The sequence below is a fragment of the Condylura cristata genome, unplaced genomic scaffold (genome assembly GCF_000260355.1).
Source record: "Condylura cristata isolate star-nosed mole 26May11 unplaced genomic scaffold, ConCri1.0 scaffold00021, whole genome shotgun sequence".
NCBI lineage: Eukaryota > Metazoa > Chordata > Mammalia > Eulipotyphla > Talpidae > Condylura > Condylura cristata.
In genome coordinates, this window is record NW_004567122.1 from 12,061,312 (window position 1) to 12,076,587 (window position 15,276).

Consider the following 15,276-nt stretch of genomic DNA (forward strand, 5'->3'; position numbering starts at 1 on the left):
GTATCGATTAGAGCTCCAGGCGAGGTGACAATAAGACGAAATCGTCCTTGAACACATTTAAATGCACTAAACTGAAAGTAGACTTTGATAAAGGAGAATCGGGTTTCAAGTCGATACTGGTGCGACGACAAAAGGTCAGAGGTTCCTTTTATTTTAAAACCGAGACTCCCCCCCCCCCCGCCCAAATGTATTCGATGCGAAGACCTGTTCTTTCCACGTTGTGGTTACTGTATATAAGAACACACTTCTGTGTTGTCCATTCACCACACGCTGCGCGCAACGTCTGCTGAATATGGTTGGAAGTAACAAAAAAAAAGTGAGGGCCAGAAGTATAGATTCCTTTTCGTTTTTATAACCCGACCCAAGGAATACTATGGTTTCAAGATTATTCACGATTCACACTTCTGCAGTAGATCTCGGCTTTGCTTTCATGTATGCATAACATGATGGATGTGTGCACATATATGTAATGTATACTTAAATTTACATACCTCGTGCAGTCTTTTATGCATTCCTGATTAGGCTGTAAGTATTCTACCAATGTTGTTAGGAAGTAAAAATGACAGCTCATTCCTTGTTCTGAAAGGGCTTGAGAAAGGAAGTACCTCGGAACCCCGTCTTTCTAATGTGTATGGCAAGGAAAAGGTGAATTATTTTAAGACAGTGTAATTTGTACATTCTTCATAGTTACTCCATTTATTTATTTTGTGGAAGCTGTTCTACTGAGTCTCTTCACTTCTGATATTCTAATCCATGATGATTTAGGATGAACAAGAAGTCAAATACATATAAGCTTAATATTTCTGCACTTACAGTCCATTACATTTCACTGTATTTTTCACTTTTTCTGGCTTTCTTCTTGACCTTCAATGACCACAAGAATCTTTAATACAGGCATATACATCTTTATAACCTGTTCTCTAAACACTTTGTGGCACTCAATTTCACCGGTCATTTCTTTGTGGAAGCCTTCCATAAATCCCCCACACCGAGTAGACACCTTTTGGAATCTCATGTGATGCTTATTCGAAATTCCTTTCAAGCATGCTTTTCCACTCCTGGATGTTCTATTTCTACCAGGAGGCTATCCAGGTTCAAAAACTTAATCTATTAACACTGCCACTCTTGTTTCGCTTCAAGTCCTTGCTTGAAAACAAGCTGCTCTTGTTTTCTCCACAGTATTGTTCACGTTTTCCTATCTGTTCCTATGGCTACTCCATAGGACTTGTCCAGATCTCTCAGATTCTATTTTGGCTGGATTACTGCACGACCCATTGATGCCAGCATTTTCCATGCAGATTGTTTTTTTCATAGATACAAGGTTAATTATCTTAAGGTACAGGATGATGATGTTTCCTGGCCAGAAACTTGGAGTTACCTGTTACTTCCTACACTCTGGCACTTTAACGTCTGTTTTGGCTCCAAATTATCTTTATTTTTTACCCTTTACTATTCTTTACAAGTGTACCTTTCAGCTACATAGGATTAGTCGCTATTTCTTATGCATTTACCAAATCCAATCTCTTGCTTTAAATCTTTCTTCTGCCAGGATTCTAGAATGCATACTCTGTATGTGCAAATCTTACCTGAAGGTCTCAGGTTAAAAGCTTTCCTCCCAAAAAGCTGTATCTGCACTAAGGCAGTACCAGGAACCCCTTAGGTGGCCATGACCATGTCACAGCAAGTATTGCAGTTACTTATGTGCATCATCTTGACAGTGAGAGTCTGGAGGTTAAGTTTCACTTAAATTTTCTATATCCCCAATGCTTCCCATACAGTGACTTGGGTGGCCGTTAATTAGGGCAAAGAAAAATGCTAGCTCTTCTTTGGTTATGCTGGGATTGTGAGTTCACATAGAGCAAGATTTTTTTTTTCAAGTCTTTTTTGGCTTCTTTGAAAATAACTTCCAAATTCTTCCCAGAAGAATTGCTCCAAGTAACCAAATGCTAACTGTCCACCCCCACCCCCAGCAAGCAATTAACATTACAGCTTCTATTAACATATATATAGAGCATCTATGTTAATAGCACTTTCCATTGCTTAGGGCATAGGTGACCACATTTGAAGACAGTAAGGTGAGTCCATACCCAGACAAGGAACTAAACTGGAAATCTGGAAATATCCAACTTTGCATTCATTCAATGCAACTATGAAAACATGTACTATATATGCCAGGCACTGTTTACAAAACTAAGTCTTTTTCCTCAGTCTTATGGGGGTGAGAAGACTTGAGAAAAAAAAATCTTGCTCCATGTGAACTCACAATCCCAGCAGACCCAAAGAAAAGCTGGCACTAGAGCCGCCCTAATTAATGGCCACCCAAGTCACAGTATGGAAAGCATTGGGGGTGATGAGCATGGAAGAGACACATCAACAAACACTACACCCCACATGGAGAAAAACCAGGGGAAGGAGAGCTGTGAGGAGTTGTCATTTAGCTGGAGTTCAGGGGAACAAACTACCCTCATGAAGTGCTATCTGACCAGCAACTAGAGTACCAGAGTGAATGCAATTGTCTTAGTAAGTTTCCAGGGGGAGAGGGGGAGACAGAAATGAAGAGGGGTATGGCCATCTCCCGCAGGCCTTTGTTTAACAAGGTGAGGACTTGACCTTTCACTGGAGGATTCTGGGCCAGAGGGAGAACAGATTAAAAAAAAAAAAATTAGCTGGCTATTATAATTAGAATCAAAGAATGATTGGGATAAGCTTTAAGGGTTAACATCTGAAATTCCGCATGAAAGTAGAATTTGAAGCAGACATAGGAACAGAAAAAACCCCAAGCATTATCTAGGGAATAGTGAATAGCCCAGTTGGGAATCAATGTTGTAGGTAAACAGTATTTGTAAAACTAAAGCTGTTGAGTTGTTTTCAGAATACTCTTCCTTCCTTTTTGTGATTGGCTTCCCTGTGCCAAAAGCTTCCTCAGTATGTTACAATCCTTAGACCTTTTACACCTGAACACCAGGCTTTGCGTTACATGTCACTAAATTAGTTAACTAAAGCCACATAATCTCTGGGATAGTCTTCACTTCTCTTTGTTTTCTTAACTGATTAAATGATATTTCAGGTCTCTTCAGGGTCAAAACACGTCTCCAATCTTATTTTGATTCCAGATAGACATCCTCAGTTTACGCTATAGAGAATTCATTATGAGGTCCTTGGCCTACACAGTGTGTGCTGCATAGTAAGAGAAATCATGACATCACTGATAGTGGTTTTTCCTTATAAACATGGAGAATTTACAGAGAGGAATGAGAACAAAGGGGTGGGGAGCACAAAGAACTGTGGTTACTCTGATGGTGGGTGTGGTGTGGTAACAACAACCCAAGGGGATCATATACTTTCAAAATGCAAAAATAAATAAATAAATGAATAAAAGGAAAATTAAGAAAAATAAGATTAAAATTCAGTTTTCCCCAATTCTGATTACAGTTGACATAATTTGAGCTAGACATCTGCAAAATTATTTGAGTTATTTTTTTAGATATTGGCCACCGAAAGATTTATGGGAAAGAGGTTGCAAAGAATGAGTAATTCTTGGGCCCTCCCTGATGGCGCAGTGGGTTAAAGCACAGCACTAAGAAGCTAAAGCCACTTCACCGAGTTTGATCCTGGCCCCGGAGGTGACCCACATGGCTCAGCAAAGCTCCCCTGACCCGCCCGCTGCTCCCCTCAGCAGGGTACTCCATTAGTTAGTCTGTTCTGCTCCCCACTCTGTCTCTGGTGAATCCTCTCACCGCACCTGCACCTCTGGCCTGTTCCCCAGTTCTGTGTGCATAAATAAATAAATCTTAAAAAAAAAAAGAGCAATTCTTTGGGTAAAGGCTGAGATAATAATATAAATATGGCTTGAAAAATATTTAAAAAACCATGTATTCTTTAAGATTATTAAGAAAATTAAGTATACATATTTAGCGAATTTGAAGTTTAATTAATAAACTCAGATCAAAGGAGATTAAATTAATGTCACAAATTCAAACTCAAGTAGTTTTGATGCTGAAGTAGTAAGTATTCTATTACCTGAAACCTTAGAGACAAAAATAAGTTATACACAATTTTTGGTACCTGTTAAATATATATGCAAATAAATATTGTCACATCCTTCAGTAAGCTTAGGTAGACAAAGTTAGAGAACTGATCTTTCTTATATTCACCTACTTAACTTGAAAATAATACTTTCCAGTTTTAGACACATATACACAAATTTGTTACCTCATTTTACAAGATACAATTTAACCTGAATTATTATAGTGCTAACTATAATATGTATTAATATGTATTAATTTACACCAGTTAATTTATCACTATAAGGAACTGTAAGAGTTCATCTTTGGACAGAAAATGAAAACTGAACAGCAGTTTTATCATTGTAAACTTAGCATTCTGTAATGCTAATATATAGCAGACTATTAACCATAAAATACATTCTGGGAGTCGAGGGACATTCAGTCCAAAAATTCTCTGACAAAAATCATACCATTTCCATTACCACATTTAGATCCTGTTTGGACAATCTGGTCAATTTACTAGAATATTTTTGTATGTAGCATTACAAATACAGAATGAATGAAAAAAGTTAATCTCACTTCAAGTTGACTGCCACTCTAATAAAGAACCAAAAAAAATAGTACTTTTATTGATAACACTAGAGCATTACATTTACTGAAATGAAAGAAAATCACACAAATTTATCATCCCCAAAGAAAAAAAAGGCACTCTTTTAGTCCTGGCATGAAATATGCATAAAATAAAATCTAAAGCTATCTTTCAATTATTATGTTCATGTTTTCAACTTGGAAAGTGCAATATAAAAAAACTCAAAGATACTATCAGGCTTATTAATCAAGTACTTTTGACACTGTAAAAAACAACAGACAATACCACAGTTATAACCACCGGTTCTCAAGAATCGGTAAATGATTTACAGCTCTTTTTAAAAAGAGCTGTAAGACACTTGTCCAGAATTTGTAAAATTCCTTGATTTCCAATAAAATAAATCGAAACCATGCATATTTTCTAAAGCAGCTTCTAATGTGTCAACAAGCCTGCTCTTTTGGATAGATATTTGCTAGAAATTAGCATGGCAGCTTTTCCCCTTCATTATCATCTGGCAAAACATTAATACCAAATAGCTTAATGCTGTCTGCCAGCTGGGCTGCTCTCTGCTGGAAGCTTTATAACCGTCCTGTCTTTTCAATACTTCGGTGACTCACCTAAAGCAATAGCTGTAAGAATGGGCATACAGGAAGGCCAGTATTTTATGATGATTTGTGTATTAATACAGAATCACATTTTGTGAGTTCATCCACTCTATGCACTTTTTTCTTATGAATAAATAGGGGTCATAGGAGATACATGCTGAGTAGATCATATCCATAAGACTTGTCAGAAGTAACAAAACTTTCAGAGCTGTTTTCTTTTGTGAAGATTCATTTTAAGTTAGCAAGATCTTTTTCTTTGTAGTTCAGCCCCATGCCTGTGATTTGCAGTAATGGAGGACGAGCTTACCATCACTGCCAAAGCACTGCGAAAAGAAAAATGGCAATAAGTCATCTTTGTTATTCTTAATGAAGTCAATGTTGGATCATAAAAATCTTCACACGTCTGTTTCTACAAAACAAATTTCAACAAATGTAAATCATTACTGAACTTAACAGTAACTATGCTACTACAAAAACCTGTCCTAGCATCTAGTGGCAAGGATGCATTTTGCACCAGTCTAGCTCCTTCTCTGTGTTTCTAGCTGTAATGTTTATACTCTTTCTTGCTACTACATATACTTTGATCTATTCCAAGAAACTAAAAATGCTGAATAAGCTCACTATGTAGTCTCCTTTTCACTACCTGCACACAATCTGGATTACTGATTACATAAACAATGTAGAAAAAACTAGATGTAAACAAAGATCTTGCTTTCTGGGTATACACCAAGGTTATCATCAGCTTGTATTATTCATAATTCCTTAATATCTGCATAACTTACTGGGCTCCAACTACATTCAGGGTGTTAAATATAAAGCAGAACAAGAGAGTGATTTATTTTCTGGTAAGACAATTAAGAGTGGCATATTATCTCTTAAAATGATATGGATTGAAAATATTATAGTCAGGTTTGTTTATTCCATTAAAAAAATAAAGCAGTAATATTTTACCTCATAGAGGGTTCCCACTTCCTGATCTGGAGAGGGAGCAAAGGACTGATTTACATAAATAAACTGCAAAAAAAGAAAAATTATGGTGAATCATTTTTTTTTTAAAGTTTATTTTTACATCATTTTGCACATTTTTTTTTCATCTCAATTGTAATCCCCACGGGTTTCCCATCACCAAATCACCCCTGTGCCACCACCATAGTCCCGTGCATTTCCCTCCCTTTATGGTGAATCATTTTTAATGGTATCCTGATTATATTCGATTTTTTCTCTGTTCCAATGAGTAACCTATTTCAAATTGAAGAAGGCTTGTCTAGAGTCCTTTTACTGTTCCTAAATCAGTCAATTAATGAGCTCTCTATAAAGATTATATATTTACTCAGGAAGAATAAAAACAATGAAATTCTTGTTCCTCCAACAAAGGTCCCCAATTTTTAAGTACTATATTTACAAACAGCTTTTGAAGTTTTATTCAAGAAATTACATAATTAAAAACATTCAGTTTGCTCATGATTTCTGACATCTCATATGTGTGGTCTGAAATAAAGAAATATTTGAGATAACCCATGTGGTTTTCTTAAATGAGAAAACATAGTTGGATCAAAATTTTTTTTTTTTACCTTTCCCACCTTTGATAGCTCTCAAAGGAACTAAACTTCAGGCTGGAAGCCACTAATGTAAAGTCACTTGCAGCCAAATGAAAAACAAAAAAAGGTAGCATGAAACAATGTCCTTACAATCTTAGCTTCAAAGATTTCACTGTTCAATGTTTCAGTTCAGATTCTTTTACTGAAACATTTTTAGTACTTAAATTGCTGAGCTACCAAAATGAATGCCAGTGTCAAGCTGGCTTTTGATGATTTTCTTTTTTAGAAAATATTATTTTGCAAATATTCAATTTTCTCTTTAATCAAATTTTAAAATTTCGTGGGCCATACCTTGTCTTACCCAAAAACCGAATAATCAAAAACAAAATCCCACAAAAAACTCAGTTTCAGAATAGTTAGCGGGAAAATACAATTTGCGTCACTATTATAGACTATTGTTTTTCTCTTAGGCAAGACAATTGTGGTCATTAAGAATACTGAATTTACTGAGACAGATCTGCTTTGAATCCTGGCTTACAATAATTTTCCCCAGCCTGTTTCCTTTACTAGTAACCTAACAAATTAATGGCACCTATTATCTCCTGAGGCTGATGGGAAAGATGAGCTAGGCCACGGCAAGTTATGGGCCTAGTGGGAGTACGCACTAGACCTTAGTTATAACTGAGTTACTTACAAACAGTTCGAGCTTAAGTATCAAGTTTATATCTAAAGATATAAAAATTTCATAAACTCCCTAGAAATCAGTGTGCATTTTAACATGCATTTCCTGTAATACAGAGCTAATAATTTGTGTTTGGTTTCTGGCAGTTTATGAAATGACATAGTTTACTCTTTCCATACCTTTTTAATCACAAGGGCTCTGGATGATAGTTTATTTCTGTGAACACTTGATGACTGTTATATTCTAGGAACTGTACAAGATATGGAACTAAGAATATTGAACTCATCACTGAGTTCTCAACCAACTGGGGAAGTGGACATATGTGAACAGACAGGGATATAGAAGTAAAAGTGCATCTTAGAAAACAGAGGTGGCATTACTTTAGCCCAGTAAAAAGGTTGGGGAGAGTTTCCTGGAAGGTACCTGAGGGGTAAAACAGGATTTAACTGGGTAAAGAAAGTAGTAATTTGGACACTGTAGGAAAAAGGGATGAAAGAAAATGGCGTGTTGAGGGAACAGAAGAGATGAAGTTGAGCACCACAGCAACTCAATGTGATTCTGTAATAAAAATTAGCAACTGAAATTGACTTTCTGAAAAAATTCAAATATCTTAAGATTTCATGGAAGCAAGTTTGCAATATGTAAATTTTTGTTATATGCTAGAACTTGGGAAGGCAACATTATTTTACTATTAAACAATAATTTCATTTTAAAATGACCAGTCTTTGTTGATATTTAGTTATTAAAAAGGTCTCTCAGTTGTTTTGTTATATATAAAAATTCTTGTCTTATACTTAACTTTCATCTTCATTGCTCAAGCTTGAAGATAATCTTATTTTATTTTTCCAAGTCATGTTTTCTTCCCCTCCCCTTCACAAGTCCAAAGAATATTTTTTACGTCACATCTAGTAAATTTACCAGAATATACTTTGGTGCTTGTTATTCTGGGATGGTCTTCTCAGGTACTTGGTATAATCTTTTCAATGTAATTCAAAATGTTTTAAAAGAAATCGCCTTTGAATTATTGCTTTGGTTCTTCTTCAGGGATGCCGTTACCCTGATGTTCACTATCATTGTTCATACTTACTCAATGTTACTTTCTCACAAACCTTTTTTCTGCCCTTCATGTCTTTCTTATTTTAACAACTCCTTTTGTTCTCTTCTATTTTTCTTAAGGCATTATCTGTTGTTTTTAACTTCCTTCCGGGTTAGTTTCCATTTCTGAAATAATTTTAATCTGTAACTCTTTTCCTGAGCTCTGTCACTTCATTACAGTTTTGCCAAAGCTGATCTAATTTCATCAAGTCTTGAATCACTCAAAAAATACCTTTTGGCTTGTTGTGAAATAAGTTACTGACCTGTCTTATAGGCATATTTATCTCGTGTGCTTTTGTTGCCTTCAGGTACGATACTGTTTTTACTTGGGATTTGACCTTGATAATATTCTGTTATCTGTTTTCATAGGTTATGTTATTTTCTTCCTCTTCTGGTTTTCCTGACTCCAGAGCTCCCTCTCCTGTTGTTTTGCAAGTAGTGCTCAACAATCTGGAGGCCTCTCAGCTTTCCAGGTTCTTACCCTTCCTCTCTGGAGCTTTCTCTTTCCTTCCCATCGCCTATTCCTACCATGCACCATTGTATATCGCTTCCAGAAGTTCCTCCTCAGTGTGGGGGTCTTGTCCTGAACCAGGGCCCCACAGAGTCATTCTGACGGCTTTCAGAGGCTTGGCAATGCAGCGCTTCAGTCATCTTTAGAGCAGGCAGGTAATCACCCTCCACTGCAGAGAACAAACTCATAGTGAGCTGCAGTTCTAAAAACTGGCTCACTGCACTTTCCGGTGAGTAACTGCTAGGAATTATTTTTCAGTCTCATTTTCTTGGTGCTGTCAGATGTCAACTCTGTCGTTCTCATGCTTTATCCACCACATTTGCTAATCATGCAGATTTTGTGCTTCTTGCTGGTTCATTCCCCATCAACTTTCATTTGAGGGTTCAGTAGGGTACTCTGTCATCTAGTTTTCCTATAAATACTGATGTTTTTGTTACTGTTTACTATGTTTTTGTGGGAATTGGGGGATCATGCTACAACCTATGGACCACTGCTATCTTGCCAGAAACTCTAGCGTAACTATTTTCTTCAACAAACCTTTTGCTTAAAAAAAGGTGGGGCAAGCTAGGCAGTAATTCAGAAGACTTGAGTTCTAGCTTAGTCTAGATAAATGATTCTACTTTTGTTTGTTTCCTATGGCTTAAATGGAAAGGGATAGTCAAGTTCATTACAATGGTTAAAATTTGAACCACATGAAACTTGTGTTTTTTGGTTAAATGATTGGTCAAAGGCAATTTTACAATGTTCAACCTAATACATAATCAATATAAATCAAGACTCTTCTCATTACTAGATGTGAGGCCTATAAAATGGTTAACACTGTTATATTAACATAGACTCACTTTATCTTTTATTCTATTTATAAATTTCTGTATCTCCAAATTTCTAAAATGCCTTAAATTAACTGATACTCCTATGGTTTCATACCTCTCCAACTTCTGATGAGGCACCTGAAATAGGGATAAAGCCTCTGCTCCCTCCTTTCACATACGTGTCCTCACTTCCCTGACATTTTCACGTAGTCTTGTACTCTGTTCCTGAGATTCTAGCGACTATGCATTTGGATGACACCATTGCCCATCTCTAACATTTAAATTTTGCACAGCATTCTTTAGAAAACAGATGCTTTTCTCACTCACTCATGAAGTTCATTTGCAAAACTCAATTATCTCCAACACTATTTCTGGACAACTTCCTTTGGAGGAAGCCTTGACTTTGTTACTCTGAAATAACTTCTAGTAGTTGACCTATTTTGCATTTATGTCACTTCTGTGAAGTCATTACTCTTAGGCAGTTTCTGCTTCCTCACTGACAAAAAGAAATAAATGGCATCCCTTTAATAACCAGTTCCTTTTACCCAGTCTCATTCCTGTATACTCAAACAAATATATTCCCTCCTCAATGTTTATACATACAAATTTGTATGTAAAAAAATACTTAGTGATTCTTCAACTATATATTCTCTCATATACTGTGTTATTATCGACCAAGATTAAGATGTATAGATAAAGGTGTCTGCTAAATTAATCAAAAAAATGACAAAACACGAGTACAGAGACAAATTTCTGTAGTCAAAAAACAAATTATAAACCAGCGACAGTGAAGAGAACAAGGCTTAAGTCTGCTACCCTTTAGTGCTTAAAATGTGACTCATGTATCTTAGTTCTTCCATGACATACGACAAAGCTATACTGTTTACCTCAAGAATGGGAAGGAGGCAATACTGATGTCAAAACAAAATAACTCCCCTCAACAACAAAAAAAACCTTCTCTTCATTAATGTGCTAAGAGAGCACTGTCTGAACATTTAGTGACTTTTTTGAGGAGAACAGTAAGAGATTAAAAACAATCGGTTTATATATATATATAAAACAGATTCATAAGACAAATATAAGTGTACTAGTGAAGTAATGTATAGTTCCCGATGCATTTCTCTATCCAATGACTGTTATCTTGGAATTACTGTTAACTTCTATAGGAAAATGGTCACCACTGGTTTCATACCAATTGTTCCGAGGCCACAAGTTTAAGGAATTTTTTGATGAAGTCAATGAGTCCTTGGATAGTTCGGGTTCGCTCTACAGCCCACTTTTTGGTTTTCATGATAGGGGTGTCTCCCACAGCCTTCAGCAGGATGTCAACTGTTAAAAAAACAATGCTGACAATTAAACTGAAATAACGAGAAAGAACATGACATAAGATTTCACAGAACTTGAACCTTTCATACAGTTTATGTATTGATGATACTGGACGTATGCCCAAAATTATAATAGGCAACTCCAAAGAGAAGAAATATACATGGTAGATAAAGATGTATATGAAACAACATAATGTCCTTGTCACCAACCAAACCAGTAAGATAAAGATAACAATGTAGAGATAATACTACTGGGAATACAAAATGATATGTACTTTCTGGAGAGTAACAGAATAATACATAGCCAAATATTAAAGATGGACTTTGACTCAACAGTACTGCTAGGAAGCAAGACCATGAGTTCAAGATAAACTTAGAAAGGGTTTGCCTTCACATAAACTTTATTTTGACAGAAAAAATTGGCAAACCTAAATATCCAAAAAGGGTGCTTGAGGGGATTGGTTAATCAGAGTATCACCATGTACTATATAATTTACCAACTGTACTAAACATACATTCTAAATTCCCTGGGCTGAAAATTCTAGCTCTGTCACTTGCTATATGAACAAGTTTTTAAATCTTTGCCAGCTTGTAAAGTGAGGAGTTGTTAGGAGGGTTAAATGAGTCAACACCATATGAAGTACTTAGAACAGCACTAGTTCATAACTCATACCTGCTGAACATTAAGCTGTGAAATATTACCAAAGTGTGTTATGCAATATACACACAATGTAATCTTAACCGCATTAAAACCAGCACAAGCACAGTCATACAGATGTGGAATATGCGCCGAAGTGATGTCGCTGGAGTAGCATTACAGCATACACCTTTTTTCCACTTGTGCTTTTTGTAACCACCAAGTTTTTCTACAATAAACTTTATTTTTTTAATGACTGCTTTTGTTTTTTATTTGTTTATGCATACAAGAGATGGGGTGGAGGCCAGAGGTGTGGGGGGTGAAAGGATTCACCAGAGACAGAGTGGGGAGCAGAACAAGCAGATTTATTGAAATACACTGCTGAAGGGAGCAGTGGGTGGGTCAGGAGAGGTCTGCTGTGTCCTGTGGATCACCTGGCTGGCCAGGGATGGAACTCATGCTGCAGTGGCTGCCAACAGCTTGACAGTGTTGAGACTTAACCCCTTGCACCACCAGGGAGGTCCGACCATCAATTTTTTAATAAAGAAAACTGGTAAAAAGTTTTAAAAAGAAAACACAATAAGCAGGGGCCAAAAAGTATTTAGACAGAGAAGTCACAAGGCTTCAATAATACAAAATACAAAACTGCACACTCAGACTATTAAGTACCTTCCTGAAGTACTTAGTATGTCTGTCCACCAGATGAACTATAATCAAAGCACCACTGAAAAGCAGCATACTGCTGCCCCCTAAAGTTAACTCTACTTTATAACATCATTTAAAAAAAAAAAGATTTATTTATTTATGGGGTACAGACCAGAGATGGGGGTGGGGTGTGTGTGTGAGAGGATTCGCCAGAGACGGAGTGGGGAGCAGAACAGGCAAACTGACTGAAATACACTGCTGAGGGGAGCAGCGGGCGGGTCAGGAGAGGTCTGCTGTGCCATTTGGGTCACTCCCTGGCCAGTGATCCAACTCATGCTGTAGTGACTGCAGCCAGCTTCACAGCGCTGTGCTTTAACCCCATGTGTCATCAGGGAGGGCCCTATGACATCTTTTTTATCCCAGTTTTTAATATTGAACGTTGAGATCCCATGGGTCACTAAGATCAATGCATTCACATTCAGGCCTAAAATACATGCTGCTAAAGTCTGTCATCCATCCTTCACTTCATAATTACTTGTTATCTACACAATAGGGATGGAAAGGAAGACAACTGAGGGGGTTTTACTTTCTGTACTTTCCCTTTCCTGCTCCCTCAATCCCTGGATATCGAGGACTTGGGCATTTCAAAAAGTGAAATAGAAAATATGAATTTTACTACTGCTAAGGGAAGTGATGGTAGACAAGAATACTGAGAAGACTAAGTATTTATTGTAATTATAGCTGTATCTTTAAAAAAATTTCAAAAGGTGAGCTGCTTGAGGTTCTCAATTTTAACAATGCATTAGAATCAACTGGGGGGATATTTATAAGAATACAAATGTACATATCAAGACCTTTTTGGAAGTAGGTGTTGGGACCCATACTGACAACAGCCGTAGTCTATCTGCTTCATTGATTAAACCAAAGGTGGAGTACATGAAATTATTTTAATCTTCCCTTATAAGAAGTTGGTTCCCTCGCTAAAAAAAAGGACAATTTCTGGGTTGAAATTCAGTACCTTGAAATTAAATTTTATGTGAGACAAACCCAACTACTCAATAGAACTACCAATGACTATCCAGTTGTTAAATATTGGCTAAAATACACAAACTGTTGCAACAAAACACTACATGCCACATAACCTCAGGCCATACTTAGGTTGTGAGCCATTACTTTTAAGCCTTTGTTTCACAAAGCTATTTTTGGGGTCCAGTAATAAACTTTTGATTAAGTCAGAGAACTTAACCCCTTTGAAAAAGGGGAACAAAAATCTGTAAAACTCACGGGATTCTTGTGAAGAGAGAAGTAGAGGTTATTTATAAAAATAACAATCAGGTCCTTCCTGGTGGCACAATGGATTAAAGCACAGCACAGCAAGCCAGCTGCAGCCACTTCAGCACCAGTTCGATCCCCACAGGGCAGATGACCAACACAGCCAGGCAGACCTCTGCCGACCCTCCTATTGTCCCCTCAGCAGTGTAGTTAGTCAGCCTGCCTGTTCTCCCCACTCCATCTCTGGTGAATCTTTTCACCTACCTTGCACCTCTGAATCCCAGATCTGTATGCATAAATACATCTTAAAAAAAAAAATCAGTGTTTATTTCTCTTTCAGTGCATCACGTAGAAACAACACATTTCCCCCAAATGTAGAGAAAAGTCTGACTTAAAAGTGGACATTGCTAGGAGGGGCAATTATCTTCTACAGGCGCAGAAACTTAAGTTCCTATCCCAACTCCACTTTCCTCTTTTAAGTTCCATAAAAGCAGGTGAGCTCACCCAGCATAAAATGTGCCATACATATACCTAAAGACTCAAGGAGCAAAATTCTGGGGCCCAGGATCAACCTCTTGAAAAAAACCTGTGTTGCATCTTTTCTCATAGGCAACTCTACATAGAATTTCGAGGTAGGTCATGTAACATTTGGAATTTCTGTATTTTACAACGTCGAACGGATTGTCGAGCATTAAAAAGGTTGAGGACAAGTAGTTCCGTGAAATGATTAGTTTACAAAGTTTCTGAAATAATCTTGAAAAATGCCTACGCCTTTAGCCCTCTCCTTATTTGATAAAATTCCATTTTTAAGTTTTTTGATCTAACGAGTGAATTTACAGGCAATGGACATAAAAAAAAAAAGCTAACCGATCGGAAGGTCTGGGTTCTAATGCAGACTGTAACAACGGCCATATCTATCACTTAAAATTATTATTCAAATAATTAGCTCCATTGCTATTTACTTGCAGCTACCGAGACTCGGCTCCTCCTACCGGGCAATACAGCGCAAAGGGCCAGAGATGGTGTTCTTGAAAAACACGCAATTAAAAGGTCTTGAAAGCCTAGAAGTGCACTTTTTCTCTACTTACTGGGCAGAAGCATCTGGGGCGGGGCCCTCCTCTAAATGTTGCTTCTGTGCGGGCCCCGATCCCTAGCCGGTCGCAACCCCATTTCAGCCCACTAACAAATTGCTTTCCAAATTACTTTTTTTCTTGGTGTCGCCGGCCGGTTCCTCTGTTCCCGGGGAGACTGCAGCAGAAGAAGGGGGCTCCGGAGTGGCTGTTTCTGGAGAGACCTCGGTAGGTCCTTCGCCTTCAGCAGCCGTTGCAGGAGAGAGCTGCAGCACTGATTCCGGCTCCTCTGCCATCTTGCTCCGTGGGAAGCGAGCGCGGAAATGGTGTGTCAGCGCGTGCAGGGGGCGGGCTTTGCGTCGGGGAGCGTCGCTATGGAGGCGCTGCAGAAGGGCGGTGATCCGACTGAACAGTGCACGTAGGAATGGACGGCTGGTCCTGTAAGTTGAGATTATCGCAGACCCCTAACCGTTCGCGTCGCACCTGCA

The 15,276-nt window shown here is 37.7% G+C and overlaps 1 protein-coding gene across 1 annotated transcript; it reads right to left on the minus strand.

The window, feature by feature from the left end:
• Positions 1 to 4,605: 4,605 nt before the first annotated feature.
• Positions 4,606 to 15,227, minus strand: ATG12 (autophagy related 12). Its single transcript, XM_004686644.2, has 4 exons — positions 14,922 to 15,227; positions 11,032 to 11,168; positions 6,153 to 6,215; positions 4,606 to 5,524 (listed from the first exon to the last, which is right to left on the minus strand). The coding sequence occupies exons 1-4, from the start codon at positions 15,082 to 15,084 to the stop codon at positions 5,465 to 5,467; spliced, it is 423 nt and encodes a 140-aa protein (XP_004686701.1). The 5' UTR covers positions 15,085 to 15,227; the 3' UTR covers positions 4,606 to 5,464.
• Between the last annotated feature and the right edge of the window lie 49 nt (positions 15,228 to 15,276).